At 40.3% G+C, this 17,227-nt stretch overlaps 1 protein-coding gene across 1 annotated transcript in view; it reads left to right on the top strand.

Moving 5' to 3' along the window:
- The window catches only part of MTX2 (metaxin 2), a 29,613-nt gene extending 19,888 nt beyond the window's left edge, over nucleotides 1-9,725 (top strand). Inside the window, 7 exon segments of the mRNA XM_054278424.1 lie at nucleotides 3,354-3,426; nucleotides 4,729-4,805; nucleotides 5,543-5,635; nucleotides 6,039-6,077; nucleotides 6,482-6,607; nucleotides 7,207-7,283; nucleotides 9,237-9,725. Coding sequence (XP_054134399.1) covers nucleotides 3,354-3,426; nucleotides 4,729-4,805; nucleotides 5,543-5,635; nucleotides 6,039-6,077; nucleotides 6,482-6,607; nucleotides 7,207-7,283; nucleotides 9,237-9,444 — 693 coding nt within the window. The 3' untranslated portion in view covers nucleotides 9,445-9,725.
- Nucleotides 9,726-17,227: the final 7,502 nt, after the last annotated feature.

Genomic DNA, 17,227 nt, shown 5'->3' with positions numbered 1-17,227 from the left:
AACCTTCCATGTCTGTCTACAGCAAAGTCTCCCATTAAAAACAAGGTGCACAGGGGCAGTAGCAGCACTGTAGACTCAATGGTTTCAGCCTGGAAAAAGAGAGGTATCATTGCTAAAAATGTTTTTTTTCATATTTCTTCCTTCACTTTCTAGGTGTTAGGTAATGCTACAGCTAGAGAGGCTGGAAGAGTGTGAGAGAGGAGATTGTCAGGAAAGAGGCAGAGAGCATGTGTGGGAGAGAAACTGACAGACCCTATTAAGCAAAATCTTTATTTTTTAATGCCTTTATCTGTTTCTTACATTAACCTCATCCAAAGAAAGGATACACTCTGTTCCTCTGGTGCTGGAGGAGATCCAGCTTGAGGCCTGTAGGGTCACCCTCTTTGTTCTTTGGTTGTACACTTTTTTTTTCAGAGGAGAAGACAGCTGGAAGTGTAATGCTGTTGGAACTACAGGCATCTTTGTGAGGTGGGACAGGCTGTGCTCAGTTAAATATCTTGTTTCTAGTTTTGCTGTTACTGTCTTCCTTGCCATTTTCTGGTGAATTTTCACGAGGGTGTCATTAACTAGATTGTGTGTTACTTGGAATTTAGTTGGCCCTTTTCAATCCTTTTTTAAGTTGATCAGCCAGATTTAGGATGTTAACAATAATCTCTGATGTACTAGAATGAGCCTGGGCCCTTAGTCTTTCAGATTGCTCAACTTTTGATGCCTTGTCTTTGAAGGGGTGTTGATATCTTCATAAATCTTCATAAATCTCAGCAAAACTGCACTGAAGTGGTTTCAGCCTTCAGTCTCTTGCCCAAAAGCACTCAGAGGAGCTGAGCACACTCCCATTTGCTCACAGAAAAAGATTTCTCTCACAAGAAAAGCAAGGGTAACTTTCCTGCTCAGACTGTGTATGTGAGGTACCCAAAGGGAAACAAGATGTTCTGAGCTGAAGTAATCAGTGTTCCATGGCATCTTTTATCAGAGTTGGAAGCCATGGTGGTCTCATACCATCTGCACACCAAATGTGCTGGTTCTTGACATTCTGTGTGAGTGGTCAAAAAGGGAACAAATCCTCCCTTGATCACTGGGCTAAAGCGTGTAATGAGATAAAGACTCAGAGAAATTGCTGCTTTGTTCTGTGTTCTCTCTCTAAGATTTCTTTGATCTGTTCCAGTTTCAATTATTTTGGTAATAGTTCATGCCACTTACTGTCTAATATCAGTTATTGTCTAATATCTAGCATACCTAGTTGAATGCATCAGAAAAAATTTTCTGGCAGTGAATATTTATAGGAATGCATTGGTCATGATCCTTGTCTTTTTTTTTTTTCTAAAAGAAACGATAATTTCCATAAATATGGAATGCATTCACTGTGCTTGAAAAGTCAAAACCATCTGACTTGTTAATACTAATAATTTCCAAAGCCTGTCAGTTACATCAGTGAAAGAATGTAAGTACTCATAGTAATGCAAATTACAAGGCTTGTTTCTTAGACTGAGCCCTCCTAATTTGGGATAATACTGCTGTCTTTTACTGATTCACATGAATATTTTAGTTGACATGAAGGGTGTCCAGTGGACCATTAGTTTAAGCTGAAGCAAGAAGTAGATACTGGCCTACTTCTCTAGTTAATGTTTAGTTAAGCAGTGTAGATTCAATAAGGATTAAAATTGTCTTATACTGTGGACCTTTCCTTTATTTTGCTGCAGAACATTTTGTAAGGAGCACTTAAAGTTGAGCAGGTCATGCTTTGGATACAAGTCACAGCTCATAATAAACAGATATACTGGTCTTTTTATTCCCTGGGCTTCTGTCTTTTAAAACATGTAATAGCAGAGTTTAAAAAAATTTTTTCTTGGGTTGATTGTATTTTATATTTAGATTATACTGTTAATATTACAGAGTATATTACATACTTAGGTTTATTTCATCACTCATCTTAAAGCCAATCCTAAATACAGACAAAGACTGAAGTGGAACAGGTCTTGGCATGGGGATGCTGAAGGGGGTCCTGGAAGAAGCCCTGTAAGGCTGCTGAAAGCTGCTGAAGGGGCAGCTCCAGTGGTCGGTGCTTCAGAACCTCGCAGGAAGACTGATCTGGTAAATTCAGCACTGGATGGGTTTATCCAGTTTTGAGCATGAATCATTCTTTTCAGTGTCAGTACTAATGAAGCATTCATCAGAACTGAAGATGACTATTCCAAGAAAGTTTTCTCAGGTTTTTGATGTGGTGTTTACTTTAGGGTCCTCTTACATTTCTTTTTAATTTTGATTTTTTTAACTGAGGGTAGACGAAATGATTTCTGATATTACTAGAATCTGTGCTCTATTATGAAGAGTAGCAAATCTTAAGGTTAGGGTTTAGGTTGCTTTCATGTGTGTGATTAGACTCTGAGCAGCTAAAGCTGTGAGAATGTGGTTTACTGCCAGATCCTGCCCTCTGAAGAGCAAGGAGGAGGCTTGTGCAGAAAATGCTGTGTTACAGCACTCTTTTTCTTCATGGTGGGAGCCTGGTTGCTCTAGGCCTTTTTTACCTCAAGTCACGTTGTATAAATAGTTAATAGAATAATTTTGGAATCTGGACTTGTGACCTGTCTAGTTGCAGAGACAAAATGAATGATAGGACTGAGCTGAGCTGTGAGAGTCTCTAGCAAGTAAGAGATTCCTTATTTGCTGTGTTCTGTCCAAACTGCAAATATTTGTCTTGACATTTTGGTATTTCAGCAGAAACAGTCTGTGGATTTTGTGGTAGTGGCAGGTGCTGACAGAAATTGTTACCCTCCTGAGAAAGCTTTGAATCCAAGAACACAGATAGAAGGAAATGGTAAATCGATCACTTATGCTCTCCATGAATCTCATAAATTAAAAATAATACTTTCTCCCCAACCAGACTTGTGCTTTGACAGTATCACAGAGCAAAATTGTTATTATAATGTGGAAAGGTGCCCTATGTGTTTGCCATGTTGCATAACATTACCTTGATGAGTCAGCTTTAGCCAGGAGAAATGAATATTGTGGTTTTTAAAAGGGGCAAAATGTCACTCAGTTTTGTAGAGCCACAGCACTAATTGTGTCTGTCAGATACTGCTTCTTTGCCCATCTTAAAAAAACAATAAAAATAGATGAATCTGCATTGGAAGAATTCCAGTCGGTGTTTGAATGATAAACAGTTATCTAAAGAAGTCAAAATCCCTTTGTTTTTCTTTTACTTACCCTTCTCTCTTCCTAAGAACAATATGCAAGGAACTGTACTTCCTAAGAGTGTGCTGGGAGCCAGCTAACACAGGCAAATGCATGGAGAGCACCACATTTGTTTGCCACTGGTGTATGAATGCTTTTCAAATGCGACTCTTTGTTTCCAGGCCTTCTTGCAAATGTGCAATCTGCCAATCCGGGTGATTTGCAGGGCAAACGCCGAGTACATGTCCCCATCTGGTAAGTGTGGCCTTCATTTAGATTACTGTGTTACACCTCCATTTTGATACCATGGCAACTAGGCCTTGTCTTGTTGATAACAGGCAGTGCTGCTGTGTGTGGGTTGCCTTTCCCCCTCCTCTCCAGAGCAGTTTCTCCTCTGCAAGCAATCAAAACAGTGAAATGCAAAGTAACATTGGTACCATGTGTAACAGTACCTGTGTAAAGTGTTCACACAGCTCAGTGCCTGGTGGAAACCTTCTCTCAAATGCCATAAAGCAGAAAGACAAATGTGTCCAAAAATGGCTTTATTCTGCATCCAGGGAATATTCCAGGAAATGCTGTTATATTTTCCTGTTGCTGGAATGAAACAATGCTGGAGAAAGGTTCTCTTTTGTTTCTCTGTGTGGGAGTTGATTGCCAGGATGCAGGAGACCAAAGGGTGCATTTTCACTGTAAATGGTGACAGGTGATTTTAAATCTTCCTCAGATCCATGAGACTGTCTGGAAAAAATTCAAACCCACCACCAAAAAGTGAAGTATTAGAAGGGTACACAGCCTGTTTTTGTTGGAAGTGACTGCCTAAAAATGCCCAGAGACCAGCTTCAGAAAATTGCCTAAAAATCAGAAAGAATTACAGAACACAAGGTGCCAAGATCCTCGTGCTCTGTCCCAGATTTTTGTTGTGTGAGGAGCTCCATATTTACTGATTACCTGGCTCTGGCTGATGACTGCCATATGGAAGTGCCTGTCACTATATGTCTGCCAGCTATATGGGTTCTACTGCTGGCACTGATATTTTTGGTTAAAGCAGTGAAATGAGACGATTTAAAAAATACCCAAAACCAAGAGTTGACTGGGAGGAGGGAAACCCCTGCAAAAGCAAAATATGCAAGTATATGAATTATTTGTTAGCAAATAGAGATTTGAAATGCTGAATCCAGGCACACAGGGGCATCTTGCATGTGCAGGAGTAGGACTGGTGACACTTATATGCTATGGCTTCTCTGGCATTCACACCTCACGTCCACACTTACTGGCATCTAATGTTGTAATTTAGGTCTGAACACTTCCTTCTCCTAAAAACAAGGAGCACAAGAGGGAAAATGATACTGCTTCAATTTTAAATGTAGGCAGAAATACATGTATTCTTTTTGCCCTTACTCCTGGAGTCCTTTACTGTTTTTACTCACTTTTACTCACTTACCTTGTTTCCTTTCTCTATATTGGTTTAATGGTAATTCAGAGAAGGTTTACATTTGTTCCCTTCTCTCGCCCCACCATCCTCTGTCTCATTACTCCAACACATTTCTCCTTTTACAGGCAAAGTACCCTTTATTCATGTGGGAAATCAAGTAGTATCTGAACTTGGACCCATAGTCCAGTTTGTAAAAGCCAAGGTAATAGTTCATTGTTTTCATTAATTATGAATGTTAATCCTGCTGAGCATTGCACTGATTTAGTGTGCTTTTCTGGAATCTTACTAAATTAGTTAAAACAATATAGGAATCTAGTACTGTTTTAAAAGACAGATATTATGGAACAGGAGTTTGTGAGGTGAAAATGTTTTTCTTTGTAATTTCCTCAAATTCTCCCAGTAAATTCTATGCAGAATAGCTGCATTCCAGTGCCAGTTTCTGAGACTGTTTTCCTGCATGCTTTGTCTCTGGGTCTCAGAGGTCTTAAGCCTAGAATTGACTGTTTTAAATCCTGAAATGTCAAATACTATTCAACTTTGCCTTTATTCTCCCAGCCCTCCCCTCTATTTTAAAAAATGCCATATTTTCACTGAGAAGTTGAATCTGTATCATGGATGTAAATTTGTTTACTTTGTGCTATAAGGATACACTAACCAGGAGGTTGTGTGCTCAAAGTGTGCTCATCTATAACTGATAATAGTCTAAATTTCCTGTAGATTAGCTTAGATTCCTTATGGATTAGATTAGTTACATAATGATGATTTGGTTCTAATTGTAAAGGGTACTGTATGTAAAAATTTCGCATGTAATTTTTTATTGAACTATGCAAGAGAATAGGATCTGAACCAAAGCTCATTGATGTTTAAGGTCCTTGGGTCATATGTTGCTGAATATTCCAATACCCATTCTTACATGTGTCTTTTTTCTTTCCCCATTAGGGCCATTCTCTCAGTGATGGGTTGGATGAAGTCCAGAAAGCTGAGATGAAAGCCTACATGGAATTGGTCAATAATATGCTCTTGACAGCAGAGGTACAGCAAACCCTAGTAACTCCACACACTGTAGGCAAGAAAGCTTTAGAATTTTTCCCTGTAGTGGAAATAGTGCTGTTCCTAGATTAGGTCATCAGCTTTTGAGGTGAAATGACAGGAATAAATTCTCCTACACTGTGGATTGCTTGCTGGCCTGGGGCTGGGTGTGGTGTGGGCAACAGGAACAGGCTTTTGATGTCAGCCAAGTTTTGGTGCTGGTAAAGTAAGGACTAGCAGGTGGGCTTTTGCCTTCCAGTTTTAATTTCTGTTGTACATCAAAGGTCTGTGAGAATAAATGAAATGGAAATTTTAATCTAATTTAGAAAAGAAAATTCTGCTAGTGAAAAATGATTCTCTGTATTCTCCTTTATTAGGAAGTTTTAAGTGTTCTTTCTTTTCCTAGCTCTATCTCCAGTGGTGTGATGATGTTACAGTAGAGGAGGTGAGTGGTTCCGCAGCATTCATCTTAATTAAAATTTAATGAGAAAACACTTTTGCTCACAACTGCAAGTCCCTACTCATAAATGAAACATGGGGGTTTATACCATTAATGATAAAGTCTTTTCACTTTAATTTCACTTGCATACACATTTTAGAGAAGCTGTGTTACTAGAGGGAGCTGACTGCAGAATAGATACAGGTTTTGTTCATCTTTCTGAAATAATAATTTTAAAAAGTTATGCTGCAAACAGTGGATTCTGTGCAAATAGTTACAGCATACACACAGCTGCTTTTCTCTTCTGCAGCTCCTTTTCTGAGAGAAATGTTTAAATATCAGCTGTTTTGTTCAAGAGGTATCTGTATTTCTTGCATTATAACACAGTACCTTTCTATTTTTCAACACAGATTACTCACCCAAGGTATGGCTCTCCTTACCCCTGGCCTCTGAACCGCATTTTGTCCTATCAGAAGCAGTGGGAGGTTAGGAGGAAGATGAAAGCCATCGGATGGGCTGGAAAGACACTTGAACAGGTGAGTATGAAAAATCAACCTTATTTCTTTAATATCTTTCTTTTTTTTTTTTTATAGGCATTGGAGAGTAGTATGTTCCTGAAACAGATGTAGTGAAATGCATATTCTGTACTTTAAACATTATCAGGAGTCAGGTATTTGCCTCCAGCAGCAGTAAATTTTAAGTTATGTGCAACCTGATGGGGTCCAACGAAGGATGTTTTGCCACAACTGTACACAGCTCTGTCAGTGTTAGTTTAGGCCATAGTCCTGAAAATAGGTTGTGAGTTCTGTGCCCTGCTTCCTGTATGATGCTGGTAGGCACTCTTTGTGGGATTGTGGCAAGCTATGGGGTTTAAGTCAGTACCTTTCATTAAGCTTAGTTGTAAATGTTATGGGAAGCACTTAATCAGAGTTGCCTTACCTCAAATGTTAGATTAAGTAACACTTTGCTACCTGGCTGCTGTGTAGGTTTGACTGACTTTACAGCTTTTGATATTCCAACATGTTACATTCCTTGTTCCCACTGTCAGTGCAAATAGAATAAGGAGGTCATTTCTTGCAATGGTGTTACTTCCTGACAATATGGATTTTTCTTTCTTTCTTGTGTATTTCGATAGGTGCTTGAAGATGTAGATCAGTGCTGTCATGCTCTCTCCCAGAGATTAGGAACACAACCATATTTCTTCAATAAGCAGTAAGTTACTCTTCATTGAAAAACTGCACCCAGCAATATGAGATATAGGTATATACCCACATACATACAAATGTATTTATATGAAACTCCTATTTTATTTTAATGCTGTGTGAGTCATTGCAAAAATACAAATGTGTGACTGGAATCTAAACATGAAATTTCAGGAATAATTATTTAAAGGTTTTAAAGGGAAAGCCTCTGTAAGTTTGTTGTATTTATGATTTCATTTTACTTCTGCTTGTCTTACAGATTCTACCACAACTTATGTAGGCTACAAATGTACATTTTTATATAGTTAGTTTCTTAATAAAAATGATACATTTAAAGCATTACTTGTATTTCTTGGGTAACATTCTGTGCTAGAGGAGTGAATGTATGTTGTGTCAACCTGATCAGGGCAGCTTAACAGGAGAAGCAGTTCTGTATGAACTAAATTAGCATGAGGGTGTCTGAGTTCTAAGAACTGGGGGAGAAGCTAGCTGATCCACAAAGAACTAAATGTAAAGTGAAAAAAAAAAAATTCACATTGCCAGGAGAGAAAAAAGAAATTACCTGACCTCCTTGGAATGTCCTTTGTTCTCACCAGTTTCTTTCAATTGCAATATGCTCTTTTAATTTTTTTTCTCTCTAATAATTCACAATTTTGGAAATGTTACAGACTTAAATAACATCACATTAGCTCCCTTTTGTCCCCTGTGCATGGATCAGCCTAGAAATGCTCAGGTCTGGATTTCAGTTTACTGCATTTGAACTGGGAGATGTCTTCAAATGGCAGCATTTGGTTATTTCTCTGCATTGTGGCTTTGCCCCTTAATCTATTTCAAGTTGAGACTAGCTGGGTAGTCTTAATTCAGAGGATACAGAAGTATTCCTTACAGAAGATGACTTTAAGGTGCATCTTCTCCTTTGATTATTAAACATAGTATCTCTTAACTTTTCTTTCTGTATTTCTAAAGAATACTAACTTGGGGAATTTGTGTTGATTGGTTGTTAATCATACTTTTTTGGTAGTTTCAACCTTTAAATTTTTTAGCTGTCTGAAATATTACTAAGAAAATACATCTTCTTGGTCCAGTAGTTTTCAGTCTGTGACTTCTGCGAGTCTTTAGGAGGTAAAAAAGAAAAGCAGCCTGTTTCTGACAGATTAGTTTGTTATGCAGGGGTCCACATCTCCACTGGAGAGTGCTTAGTGATCCACAAATAAAAAAGCAAAAATTTTACCAGTTAGGAAAGCTTTGTGCTGCATACATTTAACATTAGTAGAGGGGGACTCTGAAGTCATTAATAGATTTGAAAAAAAAAAATTATTTTTACATGGACTACTTACATACATGCACTACTTAAAGGTCCAAGGTGACAATTCAGAAGGGTCATCATACCTAAAACATTCTCAAAATACCTGTTTTCTTCTGTGTAATCCCCTTTCAGAAAAGGGATGTTTCCAGCTGCTACCAACCCTTTTTTGTTGGTTCAGTAGTTCCAAACTGTTGCAGAGCACAAAAAAAAAGAATGGGAGTCATAAGCTTCCACTTGTCTCTTTTTTTTTTCCTCTTGTGAGATAATAGTTGGATTTTTTAACACCCATCTGTAGAAGAAAAAGAAGAGCCACAAACCACCTGATAAGCATTTGCCCTTGTTACAGGACTAAAAGGTGGAGCAGGGTTTGAAACTAGATCAGTAAGTCTCTCTGATCTAAGAGATGTTATTTCCACATTTCCAAGCTCCCTAAAGCAAGGAAAATGCCATCCTGAGAACAAGCAGAGTTCTTAATATACCCTTTAGACAGATTTCATACATTTGGTTTAGCCTTGCTTGATTTCATCCCAGTTCTAGGCTGTATGGCTAGCTACATGTTCCTCAGAACAGCATGGTTTTTCTTCATCAGGACTTGTCTTCCAAAATACCTGTTCTTTTTTTCTTCTTCTTTTTTTTCTTTTTTTTTGTTTTTTCCAGACCAACTGAATTAGATGCTCTGGTGTTTGGACATCTGTTCACAATCCTTACTACTCAGCTAATCACTGATGAACTCTCTGAAAAAGTGAAGAACTACAGTAACCTCACAGCGTTTTGTCGGCGAATAGAGCAGCAGTACTTTGAGGGTCAGGAGAGAGACAGCGCTGCAATTGCAGCCCGATCTTCCAAGAGGTCCCTGCTCAGATAAACATGGTGCTTGAGGTGGATCATGTTGCAGTTTTGGGTTTATCATTGCTCTATAAATGGATTTTGAGAATGGAAATGTGTGTTAGCTTTTTGAAGCTGCCAAGTCATTCTGGAGCAAGGAAAAATGTTCAATACAGTTTTTGTGTTGTAGAATACACTGTGCACATTTAAGCTAAGTGTCTGTATGGGTGTTTCCATTTTAAAAGCCTATGTGCCACTTACTGTAAAATCACCTTGGAAAAATATTGTATCTGTTTCAAAAAATAAAACACTGAAAGTTGATCTCTCATCTTTCTAAATGCCTCTTTTACTAAATTTAATTTCTGTGTAGTTCATGAGTGGGATCCTTTTGACAGGACACTTGGAAGAAAGTTGTGAACTAGTTACAATTACTAGGCTGGGAATGAAAGTATGCATTAGAGATCTTAATGTTTGTCTGCCTCAGCTAAAATGTATTCAGAAACTGGCTGAAAAAAATGTCTTGGAGCTCTGTAGCACACAATTAATGTGATCTTATTCAGTTACTATTTTTGTGTCAAAGTACCTTCTGGCTGTCAGTCCTTCATCTTGTATGTGTCTTGCCTCTGCTTTTATCTTTCATTCACCTTTGGTTTTTTGATTATAATTTTTTTTTATCGTGTAGTTTCCCAGTTTTAATCCTCAGCTTGTCCTGCAATGTATTTAAGAAAATAATTTGCTAGGCAAGTGTCTGCCTCACTGTTTCCACTTCCAGTATGCTGACATTGCTCTGAACTTCGATCTATCTACCAGATGTAGTTCTCATAGAAAAAGGAGTCACTGTGAGCCTGTGGCTGGCATGTCTTGGTCCTTCTGCCTCCACATTATTCATGGTACATGTAGCCACAATGATACAGGAGTAAACAAAGAAATATCACTGTGGTGCTCCAAAAACCCTGGCAACCTGGAACTTTTCAAGGGAGAGTTCTTGTGTGCAGGCAAACACTGATCTGACTGGTATTATTTCGAGTGCATTAAATGGTGCTGCTCTGTTCTGCTGTGTCAGTTGACTTGATGCTTTTCCAAAAGCACCACCAGGAACATGCTGGTGGCTGAAACAAACCTTGTGCATTCAGGAAGTCATGGCCACAACTGGAAACCAGCTCAGGCTGTTTGGCTTGTTGGAACCATTGTGTTCTTACTTTGAAAAATGTTCATTTGACTATATGCTTCAGTGTAAGAACACTTAATGGCTTGAACTGGTTATAAATGGTTATACAATGGTCATGAGGTTTTGGCTGCCATTTCCTTCTCTCTTAAACTGAGCAGAAAGCAGCTGCATGCCTTGGACTGGCTTCATCTCCCATGTCAGGCTCCTGAACCACTCCTGCTTACTCACTGCTTTTGTGGGGATCACTCTTGCCAGCTGGATTGGAAAACAGAGCTGAATTCTTACTGCCTGCTTTTTGATATAACAGTCCAAAGTCCTACTGCAGCCAAACCCACTAAGTATCAGTGTCTTGGTCTTTCATCCAACCACTCTTGCCAGGAGAGGCAGATTGCCCTTGTCCTGCATTTCAGTCTTAGAATTTCACACGTCTCTGTGTTGAATACCTTGTGAAACTGAACCCCATCAGCTGTTGATTGCTTAGTGACCATTTCCACTATCAAACCAGTTGGTAGCTGAGAACCCAGATACTTCTTTCAAACTGGCTTTTTTTTTAAATTTGGAGAGAATATTGTGATATATGCTACTTTGAGCAGACTAAAGTTAGCATGCTGTGGTGATGAGGAAATCCTGTGTGAAAACTCAAGTATCTTATTCCAGAGTAATGAAATGGGTCTTTTACCCTCTCGCTATTTGCAGAGCACCATTCATGAGGAAAGATTTTAAGCTAGCTTCTGTTGTTTTCACAATTCTGCTACCAGTAGACTGAACTACAGGACTAATTTACTTAATGGATTTTTAAACCTGCCTATTAATTTTTATTGGTCTTAAAAAGTGCAGGTGGACGTGTTCCTCCTCTTTCAAGGCTTCAGTGGCCATTAGCCACCTTGTAGCTGAATTTCAGCAATTGCTTTGAAACAGCATTGAATGAAACTTTTTGTATTCTGGCAAGGTGAGGCAGAACAAGCTCTAGTAATACAACACCTTGAATGCTGAACAGCAAGTTATTGCAGATTTTGTGCAGCAGCATACAGCGAGCTTTATAACTTCAGAGTAGTAAAAAACCCCCACAGAGCGATATGCATTAACCTGCTTTGAATGTCTCATCTAGAAAATAAATGCTGTGGAAGTGGTTGGGCAAAAGATACTAATCTCTTGCAAACAAAGTTTGTGTAAATCCACCTGAGCTACTCAGACTCCACTTAAGGATACAGAGACAGGCAAATCACATCGAGTTTTCAATATTGAAGAGAGAGGACAAGCAGAGACTGAGCTCTCAAGTTACACTGAAGTTTCTGAAAGTTTAACCACCCCTCATTCCTCGTGTGTGACTTTGATAATTTCATTTAAATGGAAAAGAGCATTCTTTACTTCCTTGACTGAAGAGGATTTTTTTCTGTACGGCATATTTGCTACAGAGCTGGTTTGTAGTTCAGGCTGCATCTCATTCTAGGTGATATCTAAACTTAGAAGGAAAATCTTGGCTTTGCTCCCCGTGTGGAAAATAGCTATTAAAATCCTAGCCAAATGACAGACTTTGTACCTCATAAATACAAGAAACCATTATGCTTTTTAAAGTGACATTGGTAGCATGACTGGTGCTGTGGAGCAGACTGGGCTGAGCTCCAAGGACCAAGGCTTGCTTGGCAAGCTGTGCTTTAACTCAGTGAAGCTGCAGTCCTACAAAGGACGCTTAAGCGGATTGCTCCTGAAATGCTGGGCACAGCTCAGGAAAGGGAATGAAGTTTTAACAACACCAGCAATAAAACAAAGGCAGAAAAAGCCCCAAGCCAACCCAAGCCAAATAGCCTTCATGAACTCAGGAATTAGCCCTTCTGTGGGCACACAGTTTGGCAGGAAACCAAACCAACCCAAACCCCATAGCCTTTCTCACAAGGGGATTGAGCAAGGGCACAGAGCTGCCTTCTCCCAGGCGTAGCAGCAAGGGCTTTCTGCTGGTGTGAGTGGCCCTCTGGTAGACAAGGCTGTGCATCTGCAGTCTGTGAGAATTTTACTCTGGAGTTGTGGGTGTTTCTGGGAGATGTCCCATGACTAAAGCACAGCTGCTGCACCAGACAGGAATTAGGCCAGGAAGGCCTATGGTTTGTCCCGCATAGCAGGACACTGGGGATAATGGTTTTCTTTCCTAGCTTTTCAGGCTCAAAATTACATAGTTCTTACAGGCGATTTTGAGTGAAGAGAGATAGCTGGAACTTCTAAAGTTTCCCCAAATTAAGACAAAATTTATGTTTCCAACAGAAAAAAATGTCAGAAGCAACTGTACCATGGATTATCATTCACCTTCTAAAAATGCCTCACGACGAAGTGCAGGAGCTAACCAGAACAGCACACAAAGTTACAAAAGCTCTCAGAGCTACAAGTGAATAGACATAATTGAGTCTGAGTACAAATCACCTGACCATTGTGGTTTGCTTTCCTAGTCTTTTCCTTCTACAAGTAATTGGCTTCAGAGGCAAGGCTTAAGTTGGAAAGTAGCAGATCCTTTCCTCACCTGATGGAGCTGAAACAATTGGGGAAGTCCTGGTGAAAACAGGACTGCTTCTCCATTCCCTAGATGCTTCTTTGGGATTGTGGAGTGGGCTAATCTTGCTCAGCACATACGCTCCTCAGCACAGTTACCTGCTCATGTTCTTGTTGGATTTTGGTGTCTGCTCCTATCAAAAATATGCAGGGTGCCAGTTCCAGGTGTGAAGGTCTCAGTGGCCTGACCAGCACAGCACTGTACACACAGCTAGACTGTGGATCCTGTGTGCCCTGTGCCACTCTTAGGTACAGCACAGGAAAAGGAGCAACCACCCTGCTCCACCCCGGGCTGTAGCAAACCAGCTGGTGATTTGAAGGTGGCCAGACAGCCACAGGCTGATTTATAGTATTGGAGCATTGTTTCCAGCTGACAGTCCTCCCTGACATTCTGGTTTTCCTGTTCCTCTCTGAAGCAAGTTCTCCTTGACTGGGCAGCCTCTTGATGCTGCCTTTTATTATGTGATGAGATTTCAAGGGAGACATGTGAGAGGGTTTTGGTGGGAGCAGTTTTTGCTAGGACCTATCACTTTTCACATATCAGTTATAAAAATTTTAGTACTGAGTGGTGTTAATGAGACATTAAACTGCTGTTTTCTCTGCCTTTTGTTTTATTTCTCCTTTTCCTCCCCAGGGAAAGGAAAACAACCTGGCAATCTCCTGCCTCTCCAATGTACTTAAAGCTCAGTGTTGTGGAAAAAAAGAGGCTAGCATAGCCTTACACATGGAGAATGCTGCTGAGCTGCACTTAATGATGCCTCTTAGGATCAGCTGTGCTGCTAAAAAACACTTCATTTCCTGTGGCTTTCTTTCTTTATAAGCAGAGTGCAGCTCCAATGGCTCTCACAACAATTAGCACCCACTTGTTTTGCAGGTTTGAAGTTTTTGCATTAGTCAGGTTGAGAAATTCATGGTATTAATCATGACTGAAGTTGTTATTTATCACCTGCTGGGTGAGAAATAATAATTTTGGCACTACTGGGGCAGCAGGCCAGAAGTACCAAATTAAGTAAAACATCTAAACACCAGCAAGGATCATTTCTCTGATTAATGAATTGTTACAAAGAAAAACTGCTACTCGTTATCTGATCTTAGGATAAAAGTAGGAGTAGGAAGTAGAAAGCATTAGCAAAGTCAGGCTCCAGCCTGATGCAGTTTGAAACTTCCTGGCTGATCTACTCTGTCATTCACTGAATAACACATGCTTCACAGGTTTGTGATACTTGGCTTACATCCCCCGTGCCAACTTTGTAAAAAACCAGCGTTTGGCAGGGAGCTTCAGGCCTGTTGTGTAACTGCCTCGAAAGAAATGAAAGACTTAAAGCTTCTAGGGCTTGTCTAGGCTGGAAGGTTTTGCCACAGGAGCAGCTACCAGCCTGGCAAAATACCCTTGTGTGAAGGCAATAAGAGGCGTGCAGGAAACGATTGGCGACATCAATGGAGTGAAGTTCACACCCTGGATCCACACTAGGGCCCTTAGGCACCCTTGGAATTGAAGGGGCCCACAAGTGACAGCTGCCTGGTCAGGTGTGTTTCACATGCACCTTACCTACAGAAAGGGCTGGCCTGCACACAAGTGGTTGCAATGGCACGAGGTCTGTGAGTGCTGCTACAGCCCCAAGCCACCAAATGACTGTGACACCACATCCCCTCCCTGACAGGCCATTGTGGGCAGCTGAGGAGCTGCTGTGTGCCCACAGAGGTGCTAATTCCTGAGTTCACAAATGAGATGTAAAAATGGAGTGTTAGCCTTGACTATGGTCAAAGAACTCAGCCTAGGGGAGATGCCTCACCTCTGAAAACAGTGATTGTTGAATCTTAGCTTGTTGAGACTTACAAGAAAAAACTTAAACAGTGAGAGCTTTAGAGACCTCTTTTCCTCCAAGTAATTCATTATCTAGGAAGAAAGGACAGGCTTTTTCCATAGAGAGTATCAACCATTCCCATCTATTGCTCCAGACCTCGAATATGGTGCTAGTTGAGAAAAAGAACTTCATACTGTTGACACAGATGGACTGCCATCCATGCCACACATGACATCTCTGGCAGCCAAAGTAACTCCTGTCTACAAGCCAGTGTGCTCAGAAGCTGACTTGAAACAATGAGCTGACATGAGAGGTCAACATGAACTCACCCCTCTCCTGACAGTAGCTGTGGGTTGATAGTGCTGGGTTGACAGTAACCCAGTTTGTCAATAAAGATGTTTTTTTGTAAGTGTTGTGTCATGTATGTTTTCTCATCCAGATTTTTTTTATACGTGGAAGTTTATTCTGCACTTAAGAAGAAAATGAAAGACCTTAGGAATATAGGGCATAATGATCACCTTCCCTTCAATCACTGCTCAAATCATCAGTCTTTCAGGGTTTATGTTCTCTGTTCACATAGAAAGACTTGAAACAAGAATGAAAAGGATGATGATGCATAGAAAATATAAATGGCAGCAAATGGCTTGCTGCAAACAAAAGACCATCTTCTGAGGCTAAGCAGGAATCACCAGAATGTGTTTGAATGAACCTTGTTGTAGGTACCGTGGGCAGGAACCACTGAAGTGCAGCCATGACAAATTCTGTAGACCAATCATCACCCGGCTGCTCTGGCCAAGCTGTGGCATCACCCAGTCCCCAGAGCATCTATCTCTTCCAAGGCTGCCTTCTCTCAGCATGGATTTACATTTTCTGTCACTTCTTCCTGCCAAGACTTTGTCAACAGCAAGCCCACCTCCCCAGTCATACATCTCAGGTTGCCCCTGCCATACTCTCATGGCTGGTGACATCTCTTTCAACTTTTGGCTACAAAGTACAGCTTTGTCCAGGTTTCTTGACTTTGAAGGCATCTGTTTCTGGTTATAACATTCTCTCACTGCTGCGATCAACATTTTTTTCACCAACACACAGGATTATTACATGAGATTATCTTGTGGAAATTATCCTTCATCTTTCAGTTGTTATCACTTGGACTGTTAGATAAGAGCTAGCCACTTTCATTTCTTGTCAAGACACTGCAAACTTTTCTTTAGGTTCACTGCTGTTTCTAACTTAATTCCTGTAAATTCCTCCCTTAAGTTCCTCTGCAGTTTTTACAGGCTCCTTCCCTCACAAGTGTGTAGCACCTTGATCTACGATGCCTCCTAGCAAAGAAGTGTATAACTGAGATTACTGGCTATCACCACGATCTCTTTCATTTGCAGCTTTAAGTCTGTGTTGTGGCATGTTTAAGGAACCAGTTGATGAAGATCAGTAGTTTGGGGGCATTATGGGAAGGGTAAGTTTTTAACTACTTAAGTAAACTTTCCAGCATGTTTTATTGTAGGTTATGACATTTTGCAAAAGACAGGTAGGTTTCTGCATGCGTGTGTAAAGACCATGACTTGTGTATTACATGCAAATGCTAGTGCAAAGGTCTGGCTGTTGTGCCAAAGCACATTTGAGGCAAAGCCCAAAGGCACTGCTGTGCAAAAAGCTGCCTGTCATCTGATGGAAATGCTTGTGACACACTCAGGACAGCTCCTGCAGACCTGTTTCTATGGAGGCACTTTGATTTGGTTCAGTGCATCTTCCTGGGGCCCATCCTGCTGCCCCTTCTCACTGATATCTTTTGTGATTCCCCTGCCCCTTCTGGTGCTTCAGGGTTTTCCTGCACTGAGAAAAGGAAGGGTCTCACTCCTGGGAAAGGTTTTCACACCTGTGGACTCTATTCCTCCCTCTGCTTTGAAAGAAATTTCTGGTGCCAGTAAAATCCCTTTAGTGTGAGTAGAGAAACAAGCATGCTTTCAAGGATTTATTTAGGCAAAGACAGTCATCCTACAATCTTGCATCCTTCTGCTCTGTGCATCTATAGGGAGTCCAAAAGCTGCTGCCACAGGAAACGCATTTTGTTTCAAAAAAATTAAAATGCCCAAAATTTGCTTTCTAACTTAGTACTCAGAAACAATTGCAATAACAAGATAATTGGTGTTAACTGGGATTTTTTAAAGCTTGACAAAATTCAACATTGAAAGAATGGGAAGTGAGATTAAAACTCATATAGATAATGCAGTTCTCTCAAATTTCATTGGCATTTATGTCTCATAACACTAAAAAATTATCAATGTAGTCATAAACTCTGATTTAATGAGAAG

The sequence above is a fragment of the Melozone crissalis genome, unplaced genomic scaffold, assembly GCF_028551555.1.
Source record: "Melozone crissalis strain CALT ecotype California unplaced genomic scaffold, PUWL_Pcris_2 ptg000023l_1, whole genome shotgun sequence".
Taxonomy (NCBI): Eukaryota; Metazoa; Chordata; class Aves; order Passeriformes; family Passerellidae; genus Melozone; species Melozone crissalis.
Note: the sequence above shows the minus strand (reverse complement) of the source record. Positions and strands in the feature narration are given on the sequence as shown.